The 22,006-nt window shown below is 34.8% G+C and overlaps 1 protein-coding gene across 1 annotated transcript in view; it reads right to left on the bottom strand.

The window, feature by feature from the left end:
• Window positions 1-21,298, bottom strand: part of LOC142338509 (uncharacterized) — a 68,432-nt gene extending 47,134 nt beyond the window's left edge. The window contains exons 1-4 of the mRNA XM_075388292.1: window positions 21,052-21,298; window positions 19,822-20,107; window positions 19,382-19,500; window positions 7,045-7,938 (exon numbers count right to left, since the gene is read on the bottom strand). Coding sequence (XP_075244407.1) covers window positions 7,045-7,938; window positions 19,382-19,500; window positions 19,822-20,107; window positions 21,052-21,228 — 1,476 coding nt within the window. The 5' untranslated portion in view covers window positions 21,229-21,298. The remainder of the gene's footprint in view (window positions 1-7,044; window positions 7,939-19,381; window positions 19,501-19,821; window positions 20,108-21,051) is intronic.
• Window positions 21,299-22,006: the final 708 nt, after the last annotated feature.

Here is a 22,006-nt window from a genome sequence, read left to right as displayed (position 1 = left end):
AAAAGCTACTGAGTGAATTCTGTGAAAACCAAATGTTCCATGACAAACACAAGTTAATGCACATGTATACAGAAAACACTAGTGCATACTTACGTCTATGGTTCAGATTGAGCCTTTGAGCAAAAATGTTTGTTATCTACTAACAGAAAACGTGAGCAGGGTTTCTTATCGTTCCTCAAAATAAACCACGTCATAACTAAGCAAAATCAATACTATTGTACAAATAACTTGATATTAAACGTACGACTTAGAACCAGTTACTATATAACCTAGAAGCAATTGTAACCATGAAAGTCAAACAATAAGGGCAATAGGTGAATTTAAATTAATTTGATTTGTCCTGTTTATTCAATTGCTTTATTTAAGTTAACGCTATTTTGCTTAACTCGAGCACACTGTGGGTCGAAATGTATTCCGTAATAAACATTTGCAAGCCTATGTACTAACTCTCTTTTTCAACGTTTGCTGCAACACAATAGAGTACATTCATATACGCCTTCTTGAATGGAATACAAGTCAAAAATAAAAACGCTAAAATGTTGTTTTAAGAAGCAAGTCATTCAGTTAAAAGTAAATTCAAACTTTTGGCAGGGATGTTAGCATTCGTTCTATTAGCCTAATTAGCCAAATAGTTTCCAATGAATACCTATAACATTTCGAGGAGGCCTCAGTTGTTAAACCTGTTAGACTAATTCTTATTCGTTTTCATTTGTAAAATGGATTGAAGTTTCTCCTAAATACCTGGGACATTGACATTTCAAAATTTTGATCTGATTGCTAGGCATAACGCAGAAGAATTGCACTGTGCGTGTGAGAAGTTCAGTCTGCTCTGGAAAATTCTTGCATAATATTTTCGGCTAAAGGCACTTTTATTAGTTTGCTTAAGTATTCTCTTGTCTGTGATCAAGAAGGCGTATATGAATGTACTCTACTGTGTTGCAGCAAACGTTGAGATAAAAACAGAGTGAGTACATAGGCTTGCAAATGTTTATTACGGAATACATTTCGACCCACAGTGTGCTCCAGTTAAGCAATATAGCGCTAACTTAAATAAAGCAATTGAATAAACAGGACAAATCAAATTAATTTAAATTCATCTATTGCCCTTATTGTTTGACTTTCATGGTGACAATTGCTTCTAGGTTATATAGTAACTGGTTCTAAGTCGTAAGTTTAATATCAAATTATTTGTACAATAGTATTGATTTTGCTTAGATATGACCTGGTTTATTTTGAGGAACGATAAGAAACCCTGCTCACGTTTTCTGTTAGTAGATAACAAACATTTTTTGCTCAAAGGCTCAATCTGAACCATAGACGTAAGTATGCACTAGTGTTTTCTGTGTACATGTGCATTAACTTGTGTTTGTCATGGAACATTTGGTTTTCACATAATTCACTCAGTAGCTTTTGAAGTTGTGTCAATATGAAGTTTTTCAGTATGTTATTTAAGTAATTCAAAAATTTTTAAAACCTAAGTATTCATTAACGCGGACGCAAAACTTCGTTAATCCATAAAGCTATGGTATCAAGAATAGTAAGCATTTAACGTATCAGAACGAAATTTCCAATAAACGCAAGAAGTGAATACTTGTCCGTACTCTTATTAGTTTCCTCCAGGCAAACCATAGAGGTTCTGAAAGTAAAATTTGTTAAAGTAGTAATAAAAAATCAGCTTGTTCATAAACATTTGTTTTACAGGGAAGTCTTATAAAACTTTGGCTTGCATAATATAAACTTTTTTAATGTCAGCTAGGCATTGTTTTATTTCAAGTCTTTCAAATAAAAAACAAATTTAGCGTGTAAAACGTTTCTTTTCTTACCTTTGTTAATTTTGCAGTTCCGTTGGGGGTTTCCTTTTTGAGCGCCACGAAAAAAATGTTGTCATACTACCTGTGAGACAACTGATTCATAGCGTAAATTGCAGATCAGTAAAGCTTTATTGAAGATTAAGGTTTTGCTATATGATTACTCGTAAAAAAATATTTTTCTTGTACATAATTATTCTACCATTTATTGTTATAGAGGATACAAACATTCTTGAAGATAGAAGTCATGTTAAATTACAATGGTTTTTATTGACAATAGTGGCATTTAGCAAAACACATAGTAGTAAAATTCCACCTGGAACTTTTTTCTAAGAGACAGTTTTACTTATTTCTCACATTTTTTAAGCTCAGAGAAAATTAAAATACTGCATTAAAAAACCTGGAAATCAAATTAGCCTAATTGCTTCTATAATCAGGATTTGTTTTTTGACAGTTGTTTTTTTGTCTTTGACTCAGTTGAAAGAACCCAAATCGACTCTTCATAGGATCCATAACAAACAAACGTTTGAAAACCTAAAAACCCTTTCGGAAAGATACCATCAAAACGAGGTACACAAAGCCAGGAATACTTATTAACACATAGAAAAGTAAAAAAAACTAATATCCGAAACTTTGAACTTAATGTACAATGGATAGCAGATTTTAACACTGGAACCTTTTCCAAAAGAATGTAGAAATGTTCTTGTCAGTTTGACTATGGCATCAAAGCGCCTAATCTGATTTCTACTGTCTGTGTTGACGGTTTTCATGGTAGCAAAAAATGACAGTTAGTTGTGTTAACTGTTACCTAATGTGGCCATGACTTAAAATATCTCCATATTAGTTATTTTGCAATATTTAAAGTTCATTAGCCGAACATTCTTCAGAGAAAATTAATCATTTAAGAAGTTCCACTGACCGCTCTTTTCAAGAATTACTGCTAAAATACGTCAACACTGCTGATTTCGGAAAATCATTCGTTTTTTCTGTTCTTTTCTACAGAAAAAAGCAAAATTATACTCTTCAGGAATGCTTGTAGAACTCGTGCAGTAAAGATTACTTAATAGACCATGTGAATATAGTCTATATAATATAGTAAACTATATCAAAAAGCTTAGTAAAACCAGAAGGTCTCCTTCGCTTTTTTGACACATATATAGCTGTAGTTCCAACAGAATGTAAGAACGTGTTTCAATTGTTTTGCGTTCGCAACTTTATAACACAACTCAACTATCATGACGTAATTATCCCTTGAATACTATTTTTAGATCACACACAAACTTTGACTTTTAAATAGAGCGATAGGCCAAGTTATCACATTTCATTATATTTGGTAATTCCAAGTTACACGGTCACCGATTATTGTGTTTTTAGTACTATAAGTAGTCTTTTTTCAAAGTCAATTATCCTTGAATAGTGTTTTTAGATCACAAATTCAGACACAAACTCAAAACTTCCATTTTTATGTAGAGCGATTGACCAAGCATCACCATTATTTTACATTTGCTTATCGAAATCCATACCGCCTCCGATTGTTGAGTTTTGAATACTAAAAAAAATTTTTAAAAAAAGTCAATTATCCTTGAATACTATTTTTAGATCACAAACTGGAATTCGAACTCTATGGTTCAACTTTTAGGTAAAGTGATCGGCCATGTTTCTCAATTTTATTATACTTGCTTATCCAAAGCCATGCCGTCTCCGGTTGTTGAGTTTCGAACACTAATAAGGAAGAATTTTGTTTCATATTCCACAAAAAGTACTTCTCTGGAACCATTTAGAGCCCATTGAGTGTAAGCAGACGTTGAAAACAAACAAAATTTGTTCACCTAAGCGCCTAAATTTAAGGTTTTTGTTTGAGCTCTCAAATCGAACAAGACTGTTTCCTTTAATTTTGTTGCGAAACGTTTCATGAGGTTGATTTATTTTTAATTTTGTTCAGATAAACAATGACCAAATAAAATTCAATAAAATTAGGAAGAAGTTAATATAGCAAAAATTGCAAAATCATGTAGCGGTAAACTTTTAATGGATAACAAGTTCACAATTACAGTCTCAGCTGTGAACACATCCTGAGCCGAAGCTAAGGTTAATATGAAACTCACTTAACACATGTCCTTCTGGCAAGCTATCCCAGCAGTTTTCAGTCTATACAAATTTTGAAACGTAAGAAATCAGAAAAAGTTGTGTATTACCTGACAACTGAAACAACAGGTGACTCTGAATAAACATATAAAAACAACTATACAGCGTAAAAAACCTGTTTTTTGGATAATGTAGGTACGTTGTAAATTGTTTGTTTCCATTAAGGTACACACTATGGAGTTTTTGAAGCAAGCATGTTTCTATAGAGTTGATATTATAAATAGACATAGTGCAACGTCATTGTGAACCAGTCAATGTTTACGCTATACAATCCTTCATATAAGAAACTTTAAAAAGTTTGCGTTTCATATCTATCAATTAATTGCAAATGGAATCAGACGTCCCATTGAATGAACAAAAAAACAGCATTTGAAAAAGACTTAAGTTTATGACTGATCCCTCATAAGTTAAAAAAAGTGTACAAAATTTGCACTTCAAGAAGATAATAGCAATAAAACTTAATTGAAAATGAAAGTTGTTTTCATTTTTTAGAAAAACAGAAACACATTGTTGTAGACAATTAGTAAACAATAGGTAATTTGAAGGTATTAAAAGGAAGTAGTAGTAGGTACTATACAATTATATGTTATAAAGACTCTGCACCTTTTACTTTTAGATTCCTTTGGATTTACCTCTTTCCGATGCTCTATGAAATATCGTTACGGGAATCTCATTTTAAAACGTGGACCGAATAATAAGTAATCCAAAGTTTTAACACAGGGTTACTGAACGCAGTAAATTTGATCCAAGAAGACACTATAATGAACGTTTTTGATTTCTGGTTGCTTGAGGTGCTCTGGTACCTTACTTGCAGTGTTCAATAGTTGAATTTATCGGAAGCATTTAGTGAAGATGCGTTTCGCTGTTGTTTCATACTTCAGTCCCAGCACGCAAAAATCCAATATTGCTATTGCCAATACGCAATTAAGACCTATACATTTGTGAAGCTGTTTCTAGCAACCACCCACGGATCCATAGTATGTGTTTGTTCTTGCTCATTTGATAAAGTGACTGATTAACTTTTGAAAATTTTAGCGCTTTTTACAGTTCCAGTGCAAAGTACTCTTCTTGTACATCATTACACTTTTTGTCTGATTCAAGCTCTTGATGAATTCCTATCATTCTACTTTATTTAACTAAAAAGTTCAGCTGCTCCTGCATATCATAGTTTTCCCAGCAACATTTTCGGTTTTTTACAGAGTTTATTCTTTTTACTTAGCTCAATTTATTGTTTATCTCTCAACAATTCATCTCATATATTTTTCCTGTAAATAATCTTGCTCATTCCTAGACGGTTAGCTGAATAATTGTAGAGAGATCTGTTTTCAAAAAAGCATGCTCAGAACATCAAAAAGTTGTTTTTGTCTTCTGTGTTGCAACAATTTATCATTTTCTTGCCAAGCATTAAAAGACAAAGAGCATGAATTTATTTTTTTTCTGTAAAAATCTTGATAGTTTTTAATATGGTAGCTAGATAGGTGTAGAAAATTCAATTTCAAAAAAGTATGCTCAGAACATCATAAAAATTGTTGTCGTCTTCCGTTGTGGCATTTTGCTTGCCAATGTTTAAAAGGACAGAGTTTATCAACGCTGAAGGCCAAAATCTGTTTGCAAGAAATAATATTGGATCGTGGACACGAGTAACAACATTCTTCTAGGCAATTAAATTGCCCTCCAGGGACTTATCTTCCTCTCTCTCTCTCTCTCTCGTCTGACTTGCAAGCATATAAATACATAAATACAAACACATTCAGACATTTATACATACATTCCACTGTATACATATAGAAAAAACATACACACATAAAACCAAGAACGTCTTGACATATACACACATTTACAACTTCTACACACAAACATACATTTCAGCTTATACTCATACAAACATATTACTAAACTTAAGCACAGTTATATTTAGTTTTATACAAATATACCCTTTCATAAATACTTTCATTATTATATACATGAATACGCATATATTTTTACATAAAATTTTCATTCTTTCCTTTCTTTCAATTGTTCATTCATAAATAAAAAGTACAATTTTGAACACATGCAAGCAGATATACGGACTTGTTTTGATAGAAACATACATAGTTACACATGTATATAAAAAAAATAAAGACAAGCTTTCCACATCATACTGTACATTTGCAAAAGCTTTGTCAACAAACCCTGCTTCTGACTTATTTCAGACTATTTCAGAAACTGAGTTATTTGGTCCGAATTGGTTGAACAAAATGAAGTCCACAAAAATCACTTTTGAGTGCTCTTTCATAGCGCAAAATCCATTTCAGGCCATTTTAGGACTTTAAAAAATTGTGGAATTTTTTTCTCAGAAATTTGAAAACTTTGTATGTTTCGACCCCCCCCCCCCCCGTACTGCATATGTGAAAAAAAGCAAAGTCAACAAAAAATCACTTTTGAGTGCTTTTTCATAACGCAAAATCCATTCCAGACCATTTTAGGACTTTGAAAAATTTTGGAATTTTTTTCTCAAAATTTTGAAATTTTTGTAGGTTTCGACCCCTATACTGAATAGGTGAAAAGAAAGTGAAGTCAACAAAAAATCATTTTTGAGTGCTCTTTCATAGCGCAAAATCCATCTCATACCATTTTAGGACTCCAAAAAATTTTCGAAAGTTTAAAAATTTTACCTCCACTTGCGCGGCATAATGAACTTTCCTCACAAACCCAAAAGTTACAATTCACATGAACCTACAAACTCAGGAAAATAGTTAAAGTATAGTAATTTGCTCCTTGACCAACAAAAATTACAAAGATTTCACTTTTTCGAAACACAAATTTCTTGTGGGGGGGGGGTCCGAACCCCCCCCTACAGTCACTAAGCAAATGACTATACTACTCCTGCATAACCAATTCCTCAATCACAAACACGAAACCAAAACCAGGTACAAATAAGTAATTGTGAATCTTGGGTAAAGGAGGGTGAAATTTCAACAAAAGGTCACTAGGGGAATTCAACACTCAAATAAAACAGCATTTAAAGTTTGAAGAAAATTAATCTGTCTAGTAAAAATGGAGGGAGCAAAACCAACACAACACCATTCACGCCAAATGAATTGCTTACCCCAGTTTCTCGCTTGTACTCGACGTTGATCGCGCTAAGTGCGATCTTTCTCAATGTCAAATAGCACTTGACTTGGAACGAGGCCACCACATTGCGCAAGGATATATAGGCATTGAAAACACTTGGGTTATTATTCACGACTTCCGGTTGCTGTTCATATGTCATAGAATTAGATAAAGAAGGCTGAGAAAGGTCATCAGTGAACAAAGTTTCGGGATCTCCAAGATCACTGACACCTTCACAGCCACCCTGAGCTGAAGCGTCTAGAAAGGATTTGGAACAGTTCACAGAAGCAGGCACCAAATCACCACTAGTAGCACCAGAGATTGTTGAAATATGGTGATTATTATTGACGTTTAACGACTCCAGGATCTTTTGGCGATCACTTGCCGAGACACTCGACACTTGCTGGCCGTTTGGGTTAGCAGAATTTTGTATTAAATAAGGCGGAAGCATCATGACTTTATTTCGAACGCCCGCATTTGTTGCGATGTGAGGCCGAGAACCGGGAGCCATGGCCACGTTATTATTGCTGACCACCGAAGTAGGTTCTACCATGCGGTCATTTGATGATAACGTACTGCTTGATTGTGCCAGCTGGTTTTTGGGTATTAGCAACAACTGCTGCTGATGAGGTTGCTGTTGTTTACTTTGAAGTATTTGTTGTTGTTGTTGCACTTTTAGGGTAGCTAGTTGCTGCGGAGTGACAAAAGTCGTCCTTTGATTCGGAGTGGAAGGCAATTGTGATATCACTTTTACGCTTTGAGACGCGTCAACTCCTCTCTGAGACGTTATGGCAATTTGACCTTGCTGCTGCAGCTGCTGACTCAGCATCATTTTTTGGGGTTGAGGTGTCGAGGCAGCAATTCTGGCGTGAGTTCCATTGACCAAGACCTTGAAAAATCATATCAGACTCACATCACAAAACATAGCCGACTAAACGTCGGAAGAATTGCACTCGAACGACTAGTGGGAGCTCTAATCAATTGCAGACTGCTTCAGTCGGGGGGGGGGGGGGGGGGGGAGGAAGGGAGGGAGGGAGGGAGGGAGGGAGGGAGGGAGGGAGGGAGGGAGGGAGGGAGGGAGACAAGGGGAGCCCTAAATGGGACTAATAAGTCCAACAGCTTCAAATAACCACATTAGAGCTTACCATTTACCACTATTAAGATTTAAAGTGAAAAATGCCACCAGTTTCGGCGCACTTTTCATTTGACTTTTAGTATTAAATTGCCGCCAATTGAGTTCAACTGCTTGAAATTATGATTGAGAGAGAATTTTAGATCACGCGAAACGCAAAAAGTCAAGGGCGTAAAAGTCACTCGAAAAATCAAAATTGTCAAGCGAAAATTTTGCATAAAAAACACACGTTTACAATAATTGCTATGAACTTCGTTCAAGAGCAATTAAACAGGCCATAATAACACAATATTTAGTTTTTAATTCTTTTTCAACATAAACGTGCTATTTTCTACAGAATAACTGTTTTGTTGAAAACAAAATGAAACCAAAACATACCCGGAAAATCGCCGGAAAATAGCCGCCGTTGATTCCCATAACTCTATTGGGCTTGAAAGAAAAGAAAATATCAACAAAAATTGATTTTTGTACAAAAACACTTTTAAGTGCGATTTGTTTTGCTGTCATTTCGTAATTGAACAAACTCCTCTCTCTCTCTCTCTCTCTCAGTGAGAGGCTACAGGGTCCAGTATCAATACCAATAAGCATTATAGACACTAACTAAAACTTATGAGAACTTTTCTATTTCAGACTTTGATTTTTTATACTGACTCTCTTCATTTTGAACTACTCAGCTGAGCAGCTGCTTTTTAAAAGAATTTTGAGCAGAATGCTAAAAGAGTGAAACTAGAGTAGAGAAGTCAAAAAGATTTCACGCAAAATGTCGAAAAAGCGGCAAAATGCGAAAAAGTTCGACGAAGTAATAAAAAAACATAGCAGGACAAGTTCTGACGTACAATTCAAAGAATTTTCACTGACTAAACAGAAAAATAGACCTAGAAAGGACCATGCATGGATTGGGAAAACCGTTAAGGAAAAAATCCGATCCAAAAAATCGAAAAAACTGAAAAAATCAAAGCGAAATTGTCGCATGTGAACAAAAAACCACTAGCGAGAAAGCGATTCTTTGTTCAAACACCGTGTTCTCACTCAACTTTAAATTTAGAGCGAAATTTCAAGTCGCAAAACCACTCGCTTTTTCGTTCCACTTCCTGTTTCGGCGTGACCAAAATCACTACTCCAATTTGACTTCAAAAATCATGTGTGAACAGATCTTTAAAAAAAACATAGCCGGAAGAATTCCGTTAACGACTCGAAGGAGAAAATTGCCCATACTTATGAATTAACAACTACGACAACTATTGTGAATACTGAACCTCCACAAATGTCAAAAAATTTAAGGAAGAATAGAAACGGCATTCAAAAACAAATTGACTAAAAAAAAACTAGAACTTAAGGAGTTTTTTCAATAGTACAAGGAAACATAAAACCTAGCGAAGTTCGTTTGCAATTAGAGCAATGAAAATCTCGCAAATCAACGGGCAAGTCATTATAGGCTAAGAAACTTGTCTAAGATTTGATAAGAAGCAAAAAAATTAAGAAAAATGGTTTAAAATTTCTCAATTTTTCTGTCCATTTTTCTAGAAAATTAATATATACCAAGAAAACTTCAGTCAATTGGTACCTGAACATTCCTTAAGTAACAAACTTCTATTCAAATCCCACTTAGAGCATTAAAACAAAAAAAAAACAGGCAAAAAATCTTAAATTTCGTCTGAAAATCAGCAAAACTGATCAAAAACCTCCAAATTAGCATTAAACTCAAATTAACTACTTGAAACCTTCAATTCCTATCACAACAAGCCTAAAACTAATACAATATTATAACCAAACCTCATAATCATCAAAAGTTGCAAAAAAACTGCTTTCAAATACCGCACGTGAAAAAAAAAATTTCGCTCGCTTAGAGAAAATTTTTTCACACATCATTTTTTCGCTCTCTCAAAAACAGCGGTATGAACAAAAACCACTCTCTTTCCGCTCCGCTCTTCACTTTTGTTCAGCACCAAAAGTACTCCAATTTTTTTCACGCGTTTCATTTCCCGCTTCGAAAATCACTCCAATAAAATTGATTAAAAAAAGGACTTCTCCAATACTCCTCTCAAGTCGTAAAAAGACAGCGCCCCAATACAATTCAAATTCTTTGAATTGTAATCAAATTCTTTGAATTGTAAAAAAAATAGGAGCGCTATAATAGCCGGCTGAGAAGATGAGGGCGGCTATTAATATTGCAACTGATAAACGATGTTTAATTTAGCTGAAGGTGTTTTATACACCAATTCTTACACAAATATTCATTAAACAGACTTTTCAGAGTCATTCCTGATGCTCGAAATATATTTGGAGTGTCATACATTGTAAATCAAAATAGCCGGAAAAACAATAGAAATTATTGTAATAAAGATATCCTTTTCCTAGTATTAAACGCAAGCATACACATTTTTAAAAGCTACGATATTGACAATTAGATGATTGAAGGAGTTGCTCAGCAAAACTTATTAAATTTATGCCTATTGATAATCAGTTGGGCTTTAGCTAAGTATCGATGCTTTAGTCTTCAGAGGTTCATTATTTTCGTTTGATGTCAGAACATTCTTTGGCATAACAGACAAACCATCTGATAGCTGAGACACATAATTCAATTTAATATTGAACACAAGGAGGCCGTAATTCTTGTCCTGTGCAATCCAATACATTTATTTATCATATTTAGTTCCATAATATCTCATTAATATAATTAATAACAAGTTTTAGTTCTCAAAATTTACATGATTTTGGCAGCACACGTTGAAATGAAAATAGGCGAGATTCGGCAGATTAAGGAATCTTTAGTCAAAGGTTTTTGAAACCTCTACGAACGCATCAATCTCTGGTCGATACTAAAATGTTCTTTTAAGTGAAATTGCAAATGAATTCAGAGGTTGGATTTCTATTACGATAAAATTGACTGAAAAAACTAGCAAGACGCAGTTATAAGGACAAGTTCCACCTCTCAGTACCAGTGTGCAATAGATGGTTCCCCCAACCAGGTACCTGGACCACGATCTATCTGTCGGTTTTGAAACTTTATTCATCCTTGAACCAGTCATAGCAGGAACATGCCCTCGATAGAATGCCCCTTATTTCCTCCGCACCCATGCCCTCGCAGAGGCATTATCCCCGATTTCTTTTGATGACGAAAATGTTCCAAACGTAGTGATGTTTACGTAAATCAAACCTTCTTGCATGTAGGCCTCTGTTGTAAATGGATTACTTGATCTTTCTCGATTCTTGCTAAGATTATATCCTAGTTTCACCCGGCGAACCTCATTAATTGAGTTTCACCCGGCGAACCTCACTAATTTGTCCGTCGAAATTCATTAATTGAGAGTTTGTGTGTTCTTTTTATAGGATTCAATAGAAGAACACACAAACTCTCAATTAATGAAGCTGACAAAAGTCAAGAAAAAGCGAAATTTTTTTTGTACAAAACCATTAACTGGTGGAATGTTTTACAAATTTGCATTAAGAACAGAACTTAGCAAAAAAAAAGCTTTTAAAAGCTATAAATACTTTTTATCATGAAAAATTTTTATCCTACCCAAATTTAGTCAAAGTGGGTAAAAGCTGGAAGGACTTCAGAATTGAAGACAAATTCTGACATCAAAAAAAATAATTAAAATATGTCTGTGTTTGAATTATTCCAATTTATCTGTGTTCGATGAAATTTGGCTAGAGTTTAATTGCCTGATCTTTACAGCTCTTAAACTTATTACACAGTACATTTGTATGCTCTTTTGGAGTCTGCCATTTACATGGGCCTGAATGTACAATTCACGTGTTTGTTTGTTTTATAATAATTGCTATCCGTGCGGACCAATTCTTGCTACTTATTTCCATTGTTTCAACAGCTTGATTTTACCAAAACACAAGTTCAAGCTAAGGAACCCAATCTTCTCCACGCTATGGTACCCCTACACAGAGTGGTTAACTCCATCTAAATTACCGGCAATAGCGTTGTGATCTTCTTTGAACGAGACGACTTTTTCGTCAAGATCTACTGTTTCACTGTGACGAAGACAATTCAGCGTTACAGGTGATTGCAGTACATTTGGTACAAGTCAGGAAAGTGAGCAAAGCCACATCGGTTCATATCCGACCATGAGCCCTAATCTATCCAGATTGAGCAGATGGTTGACAAAAAAGCAGAGATATGCCGGTGATAAAAAGAATCGTAATAAAAAGAATCGGCGCGCTTTTCATTTGACTTCCAGCGCTAAACTTTCCCCCATTGAGCAAAAATCAAGAAGTCGCTAGATTTAAGTCACAAAAAATCAAAACTGCCGGGCGAACCTTTTGCAAAAGGAACACAAGACACCAATAATTGTATTAGCCTTCAGAAATTTTTGCATAAAATACGCATCCCTTTGCTTCAGATCAACACTCAAATTTACCCCAGCTTCCCATCATCACTGCCCAAACCAATCCTTCCATTTTCAACCCTGAGGAATTCCTGTCATTTCGCAATAACAGTCACGCAAAAGCCATCTTGGAGTTTTTTAAAAATAAATTTTTTCATAAACTGAAAACCACCCCCAATTAAAGTCACAAGCATCGAAGCAGACAATTCTACCTAAACCAATATAAGATAAAAAATAAATAATTAATACAGAAACAATTATGCGTTCAATAGATAATCATCTCTCATTAAATTCCGATGCTGAGAAGACATCCCAGAGCAGACACTTTTGTGGCGCAGTTTTCCGACTACCAATACTGCTGTTCGATTAGCAGTTAAATTGTTTGAGCTTTATATTGGCATATGTGGCAAATTGTCAGAAAATAGGCGCGATAGCTGTGTAGATTTGCAGTTTCAAAAAGATATAGATTTTTAAAAGCAAGTGGTGTCAAAGTAGTTTAAAAATTTAGATATGAAAAATCCCTTGAATTGATTAAAAAGGGACCCATCAGAGAGCCACTAGGAGCTATTCATAATGCGAATAAGTGAGAAAACGAAAAAAACTACAAAAAATGAGAACATCTAAAAAAAACGCCATTAATTTTTAGACAACAGTTACTGTCAGACTCGTAGAAACCGTTAAATCCACATTATATCAGTGAATGAATTTACGATTCCTCAATAGAGAGCCATTGAAACCCATCAGTGATGAGACTGAATAACAAAACAACAAAAGCAGGCAACGTCCAAAAAATAATTTATTTCAAGACAAACAGCGTCAGTGTTTGCAAGGCATTAGCTGCCTTTTAAGGGGTTTAAAACGGTGCAACTATGCATTATTGGACTCTTTGAATTGCCTAAAAACAAAACTAAAAAAACAGAAGTCGATTGCCGCACCTTAAAAAAACACTTTTTCGCTTCACTTTGAAAAACATAATTCCTCAAAACTACTCGCTATCCGCGCCTCTTACTACTCCTGGGTGACCAGAATCACGACTCCAAATTGACTTCCCATTGAGAGGAAAAATTCGGCAAAAGTTTGAACAGACCTGTGTGAAAAACAACAGCAGGACAAGTTCTGACCTACCATTGAAAGCATTTTCATTGACTAAAAAACTAGACCTAGTATTGACTATGAATCGATTTGAAAAACCGTTTAGACAAAAATTTAAAAAAAAAACAGTAGGATTACCGAATGTGAACAAAACACCAAAAGCGAAAATTGACCAAAGAGTGAAAGTTTCACGCCGCAAAACCACTAGCTTTTTCGCTGCCCTTCCTGTTTCCGCGTGACCAAAATCATCACTTCATTTTGACTTTAAAAATCATGAAAATGCGGGCACATATCGTAAAAACGGACTGCGTCCAAAAGAACTCAAATTCTTGAAACTAGAAAAAACGTAGCAGTCCTGAAATTCAATCCAAAAAATTGAACGAACTAGATCTAAGGGATTTCCTGATTTACAATCCGAAATTGGAAAAAATTGAACTAAATGACTAGAACATTAACATTTTTCCAGCAACATCAAACTTTGACAGGCAACAAAACAACCCAAAATAAGTGTGCGAAAAAAAGTAATAAAGCATTTAAAACTTTTTTGTTTTATAAACCAAAGTTGCAACAAACAGAGAAATTATCAACACTTTATATAATTATTGACAATACGCACCTTAGGAATGCGTTCACCAAACAGCAGCCTTGCAGAAATCAATCAGCGACTATGTAAAAAAGCAAAAAAAAAACAGTAATTTGGCAAAAATCATATTTTGAATATTAGAGGCCTACGTAAGCAATAAGAACAAATCCAAAACTATATAATGAAAAAAATTTACAAATTTTGTTTCAAAAATATCTTTTAAAAATTGGATTGGGCGAAAAAAGGACAAAAAGGACCAAATAAATGCAACATTTGAAAAGTCACAAAAACATTTCAAAAACAATTGGAATCAAAGCCTCAAAAATACCTAAAAAGTTGACCAGAAGCATGCGGCACTAAAGGGCCAATGAGATAAGTAAATAGTAAGACTAATTGACAACATCACAACAAAAACAAAAACGAGAACAAGCCTTCAGAGCTTTCTTGAAAACAAATTGTGTCAAATTCATAACCACCTTTATGAACTCAATCCAATAAACCAGATTCCTGAATAATTTCATAGGAAACGATGTGGGTGTCATTACTGACAAAAATTGATAAGAAAAACCAAAATAACATACAGGCAAAACTCGCTGAAATTGGCCAATATTTCATAACAACGAATAGTGTCAAAGTCATAAACCCACTAGCGATGAACTTGAACCATTAACCACCATCAAATTTTCCTATTAGCAAGATGACGACTACTACCCTTAAGGAGACGACTAATGTATAAGAAAAACAAATGATCAACACATACAGGCCCAAACAAACTGTCGCCAAAGGTGTTCATAGAAGACATTAGCAATGAACTGCATCAATTGAAGTGAGTCAGTTATGTCGCATTAGCAACTGATTAGACCTATCATTAATAAGACTTAGGAATAAGACAACAGAAAAAACAAAGTACGCTTATATTTAACAAACATAACTCAAAATAAAATCGGAAGATCACAAAAACCACTAATAATTAATTTGCTTTATGAAAAGCAATATGGTTTCCGCAAAAAGCATAGTACAATTGATGCGCTGGTTAACATTTCCGAAAAAGTAAGGCTCAATGAATTAAGTGGCCGTGTTACAAGTTCTTTCTTGATTTAAAGAAAGCCTTTGGCACTATTGACCATGGGATCTTTCTTAATAAGATAAGCGATTATGGCATTCGAGGCCATGTTCATGCTTGGTTTGAGTCTTATCTGAGCAACCGTTCGCAAAAAGTAATTGTAAACGATAAATCGTCCGAATGGCTACCATTAAAGTTTGGAGTACCGCAAGGATCAATTCTTGGGCCTCTTCTGTTTATAATATATGTGAACGACCTACCTAAGGTGTGCAGCAATGTTGATATCTTTCTTTTTGCTGATGACACAAACATCACTGCCATCGGTTGCTCAGACGCAGAAATTAGCATGGACCTAATTAAAATTGAAAAGTGGCTAATAGCCAATAAACTTGTGTTAAACTCTTCCAAAACTTATCAATTAGACTTTATGGACTTTAGAAGTGCTTCCAACCAGTCATTTATGTTGAAGAACACTGCTATCAGTGTTGTTCCTATGTGTAAGTACTTAGGTGTATGTCTGGATTCAAAATTTTCTTTTCAGTCTCATATTGATTCAGTAAGGCAAAGACTCGGAAAGCTATGTAGCATTATATCTAAACTGCGTCATTATGTTCCTCGTAAACAACTTTTGCGGTACTACGATAGTAACGTAAAGTCCATTATTCAGTATGGAATTTTGGTATACGGATGTTGTAGTTTTATTAGTATTTCTGCAGTTTTGGCTCTGCAGAAAGTTTATCTTTTTCAGAAAACGGTGCGACTCTTCTACGGACCTGTTTGTTAATAATAGAATCTTGAGAGTGTACGAACTCCATTTGTATGGGCTACTAAAGTTTTTGCTGCGATCCCTCTGGGGATTACATTCGGAGTCGTATTTAAATGAAATGTTTGTTTTTGAAAAACCTAATATTACCAGGCGTTCTAATACGGGATTTTTGAAAGTGCCATCATACAAAATGTTGAAAGGAATTCTGTTCTGTTAAGTACCGTGCAATCAAGTTATATAACCTTCTAGTAGAATCAGGTGTGTTTCCTAGTGATATTCGATCGTACAATGCTTCAAATATTATCAATTTTTATCACAAATTGAAAAACAGTTTTTTGGTCGATAACCCTGCTTTAGTTCAACTTACATTCGCAACCTAAATTCCCATGGGAAAGTTTCCCCCTTTGCCTGCATGCTACACGAGTACTCAAATGAGGTTGGCTTTCTGATGAAAAAAATGACCCTCTGAAACCTTCTAGTTTTCGAGATATCAACATTTTTGTGATTTTTTCCGTTTTCAGTCAAAATGAGCCTCCACGACACTTGGAATACTTTTTTAAAAAATTTTTTGTCACCCCTTTTCTTCTTGCCTTCACCTGCGCCAGAGTCTCTTGTGGTGTTCAATTTAGCGCTACCTGCTGCAATTTTTTTTTTCATTGTTTTGAATTTTACCAAAGAACTTGGTATATAGTTATACATGAAATTTTTTTTTGATTTAATACTATTTGGTTTAGTACCCCGTAGGGTAGGCTGTAAAGAGGATCTGTTGATCCCGTTGCCTGTACTTTCCGAGTCTTATGCTTGAGCTTATTATTCGTTTCTGTAGTGTCTTCAAAATATTTTGCTAAATTTTCATTATATGTATTTGTTTTGTACTCGGAAAAACAAATTCTTCTTCACTACAGAGGTTATCCACAAAACTCTAAACCGTCGCAAAAAATTGAAGGAGATTTAAAAAAAGCATCCAACAGGGCAATAAGTCAAAATTGCAACTTAAAGTCTAATTTTTGTTTGCAAAACTCAAAAACATAGCTGGAAGATTGTCAGAAAATAGCCACAACAGCTTGGTAGATCTGCAGTCTCAAAAAAAAGTAAAAACGACAGACAAAAGAAATTTATTCTTTTCATTAAGGGCTGAGATGTTAAATTTTGATTGAAAATCTATATAACTTATTGCTGTTTCTATTAGCTGCACTTAAATAACCTTCAATTAGAGTTATATATACTCACTTGACCTTATCTCTTGCGTTAAAAGAAAAGTCAATTTCAGAGTGAGGGAGTCACTTTTGATAGTGAGGTAAGTCACGTGAGAGCAAAAACCTAATCAAGCGAATAAACAAAAAACTTGCTCCATGACGTCACGCACGCAATTCAGTTGAAATTCATGAACGAATGAGCAAAAAGCAGATTTAAAATCATTGTGACGTCATATGATCATAACAAAAATTTTGACGAAAAAAAGAACCAAGAGTAGGCCAATAATAGCCTCATCTATCGCTTCGCGGCTATTTAAAACGACCCCAAAGGTACTATTATCAGCTTACATAAATGCGACACACAACTTGGGCTAAAAAGGCTTGAGCTTAAAAACGCTTTAAAGAAAACCGCATGTGATCAAGAAAATTTGCTCGCTTAGCGAAAAACTTCACATCTTTTTTCTCACTCTTAGAATGACTTATTCCCAAGTCAGCCACTTACCAAAGTAATAAAGCGATTTCTATTTATATCATTATACCATTCAATTGGAAACAACAAATTGAGGAACCAAATTAAAAATATAATGCAAAATATTAACCTTTTTTAGAAACTTTTGAGTCGCTTCTTATAATCAATTAACAAAAATTTTAAAATATAGTTAGCTTGTGTTCAACAAATGACTATCTTATTACGGAAAGAAGAAAACAAACGAAATATACAAATAAAGAGAAAAACCGATCAATCTGAAAGGAACCAAATCTAAAAATTTGTTAAATTTAAAACATTTTATTCTAAAAAACGCTAAGTCTAATAAATTGTTCTCAACACACTTTAGAAATCAGTTTCCTTGTATTCATTAAGCACCGACACTACAGCCAAAAAAATTGAACCCCTGAAAAACAAGCACAAAACAAGATAAAAAAACTGATTGGTTCATTATTTAAGGAAAATCTGTGGCCAAACAAACATTTACTTTTTTCCGCTTAAAATGTCACCCAGAAAAACTCCAAATAATTCATTGAACATGAAATCCTATAATAAAAGCTTTGCAAAAGAAAGAAGGAAAAAAACCTTGCAAAACGACGAAAATAAGCTTAAAATTTTAATTTAGAAAATTTTTCTTCAGCTAAAACAAACTGAAAATGATATCAATAAAATTTAACCAAACCACTAATAAAAAACGTACTACAACCCGAAAAAAACCCGAAGTGATAAAACTTGAGAAACAATTTACAACTTCTAAAAAACCGTCTAATACGGAGAAATCATAGAATAACAGATCAAAAATGGATCTAAAAGTGTTAAAATACAGAGAGTATGAGATGGCTTGATATTATGAGATTGCCAAAAATTTTCCCAAACGTACAATTGCTTATTAATATGGTATTTTTCACGGGCGGTTTTACACTCCAGAAAATTATCGATCAAAAAAATACGCTCTACCAATACTCCCATGTGAGTCGTAAAAATAGATCAGAATTACTCCTCTTCTAGTCGTACAAAAAACAGCGCACCAATACAATCCAAGGATCTTTTCTGGTTCGGCCGCCAGTGTTTTTTAGGACCCCTAGTTACAAATTATATGTTGTTATATAGCACGTTACTATGTAAGAAAACAGCACGTGCGCCTGGGGGTCATAAACGATTTATGCTCAATAAGCTGGGTGGGGGCGGGGGGGGGGGGGGGGGGGGGGGAGGGGACAGAATAGATCCTAATCCAAATCCCTTGGATTGTAAAAAAAAAACAAGAGAAGGCCAATAATAACCAGCTAAAACAATTCACCTATTTGAAATACTAACTATAATGCTGCTGAGATTAATAGAATTGCACAAATCTTAGCTCGTTTCAGAGCTTGACTTCTTATACGTCACGTATACCATTACATTTCAAAAACATGATAATTAGCATAGTAACCCACTCGATAACCCCTATTTTTTCCACAAAAAATTAACTTGGTGCAAATTTGATATTTGGTCCACCGAATCTTAAGTGTGAAAGAGACTATTAAATTAAAATAGTCGTACAACCTTCTCCCCATCACAGGTTACAACCCCTCACCTACTTTTATAAGTTTGTAAATAGAATAGGCAATGAAAATTAAAACAGGTTCTGCAGCCGCTGATCTCACGCAGAATCAAATATAACATTTATGTCTAACCTGTGGCTGTTGATTCCCTCTCTGGCCATCTTTGACCATGAGTACCGGAGTGCTCCTACTTCCCACATTACCCCCAACTGCTGTTCCCACTATTCGCTGCCCAGAGGCCAATTGCACACCTAAACTCCGAGAGTTAACAAACACTTCTACTAAATTGAGTGATCGAGTAGCCGACAGGTTATCATATAACCGCTATATAACCGGTGGATTAAACCCAAAAAGCCATTTCTTCTTTAAACATAAGACGATAGGTCAAAAAGTAGAACTGTTTAAATAACCTCAGTCGGTAGGCTATTCAAATTATATTTACCCTTTTCATCACACGGAAGGGGTAATCTTTTATCGCATCAAATAAATGATCAGAAAATCAAAATTCCAATTGCAAATGTTTCCTATTCTAACATATGTCAATAATCAATTTTTTGACGGACGATGCTAACCGTGTCCATTGGCAGCAACCAATTGGACCGCTTGTCCATTTCTGTTTATTAACTGGATCTGCTGGCCCTGAGAATTGGTAACAGCTATGCCATTCTGCCTGTGAACACCTGCAACGTTGTGATAACCAGAAGTAGTTATAACACTCTGGTTGTTCTGGCTAGGAGTGGAAGTCGTTAGTAGTTGGCCATTGGGAGTTCCCTGCTTTATGGTTATGAGAGGACTTTCTGGCAGAGTTGGCGTGGCTCTCAGTATATTGTTTGGACCCTTCTGCAACACGTATTTCACCTACAGAAAATAATCATTTAAATCCTATTTCTCATCATCTTAGCTTAAAGCAAACATAGCTATGGTAAGTTTAAAATAGTGATACGTTTACTGGCTGTGATGGCTGTATAGACATCAATCTTTCCAAAACTGCATCTAAATAATAGCCTGCTCGATCCAGAATGAGAGCTAAAAATGGGTGAAAACCCATATCAAAATTAACTCACAGTTCAAAGTTTTTGTCGACTCAGTTCGTATAAATGAATACTAATGTTGTCAGTGGAAAAAAAACATCAAATACGTACAAGTTTACAATTTTAAAGCCATACAATGAGGCATATTTAGGACAATAAAATCTTTGGATCAAACAAAGTAACCTTTCAAAAACAATCTGTCACAAAATAGTGAAAAATGTGAGAAGCTACCGAAATAACGATTCAATGAATTTTTCGTACAAATGATTTAAACTCAGCAAATGTTAAAAAATTAAACCTTGATGGGACGCCTAGATTAACAGCAATTTGAACCACATCTCTTCTTTAGGGATTCAATTTGTTACTCTCAATGAATTGAAAAGAAATAGTCAAATAGCGCGGAAAACTTAACTCAGAAATACGATATTTCAAATGCGAATAGAGAAACTAGAACAAAGAAATAATTGTAATGCTCTGCCCCACTATCAGCAGTAAAAGAGTGTCAGGGACCGTTGTACAAGCTTTTGTCCGCCATGAGAGAGCAAAATAATTTTTTAAGCGATGAAACAGGGCGACATTTTTTGCAACGGTAAAACATTTTGTCTCATACCGTTGTAGATTCACACAAAAAATGGCGCTACTAAAAGTGTCAATCGAACTATACTCATAGAAAACTATTAATCAGTGCAAAAACGCACATTTATGTCACGCCAACTTTTTGAGTACATTTTTTTCACATAACTACTATTTTGTGAGTAACAAGCTGCGAACCTGGGGTGTTGCTCCATTAGAAGTGACTTGGGAGATTATTTGGGGGTGGTGGTGTTGAGTATTTTGGTGTTGCTGACGGTGGTGAATGGTGGCAGGAGCTGCAGCAGTAGCAGTCGATGGGATAGAAGCGGCACTGGGCAGACTGGAAGAGGAGACATCGGCAGTTAGAGCAGACATTAACTGAAAATTCAGAATGTTCTGAACTGTAAATATTCTAAATGGCACTTAGAAATCAATACTTTTTGCAACAATTGCTGATATCAACTTTTATTCCTTATTATAGGGTTTAGGAACAATATTGTGTTCGTCGATATTCAAATTCGGCTGATTTACTTCGAATCGACAAATTTCTCATGAAGCATGCACGAGTTAAACTGATTCTTTTGTGTTTGGACCTTCAATGAGCGGTTGCGCTTAGCTTAAACGTTTTAGAACTTCGTTGCGCTTCAAACATTCTCTATTTAAAACATTACAGCTTACGTTTTTTTTTCGAACTTTATCTTTCATTTAAGATCAAATATTGTTCTGTTAATTGATAATGGATGTCAACATTGAAAACGTTATCAACCAAATACCTGAGGAATCAACGAGGGCTGCTATCAGGACAGTTGTGGAGATGGTTAGGGCTCAAAAAGAAGAAACCAACAAGCAACTAGCTGAAGTTTGGGACTTCATTTCTGCAATTGATGTCAGGTTAAGGCATCAAGAAAGGTATCTGAGCTTATAATTGATAACCCACCCTTTGATGCGCGAAATCCGGATAGTTTTCTCAAGGAACTGTTGGTTTTTTTGAATCGACTATACAAAAAAGATGACTTCCAAATAACTGAAAGCCGATTAAAGGCTTTTCATATTCTACCGGGACCAGGACCTTTGCTAAACAATCTGATGCCATCAATCATTGTAAAATTTGTGCATTTCAATGACAAGATTGAAATTTACAAAAACAGAAGAA

This window comes from Convolutriloba macropyga, chromosome 4 (assembly GCF_964194025.1).
Source record: "Convolutriloba macropyga chromosome 4, txConMacr16.3, whole genome shotgun sequence".
In the NCBI taxonomy this organism is placed as follows: domain Eukaryota; kingdom Metazoa; phylum Xenacoelomorpha; order Acoela; family Convolutidae; genus Convolutriloba; species Convolutriloba macropyga.
The sequence above is the reverse complement of the archived record's forward strand: the minus strand, read 5'-3'. Positions and strand labels throughout refer to the sequence as shown.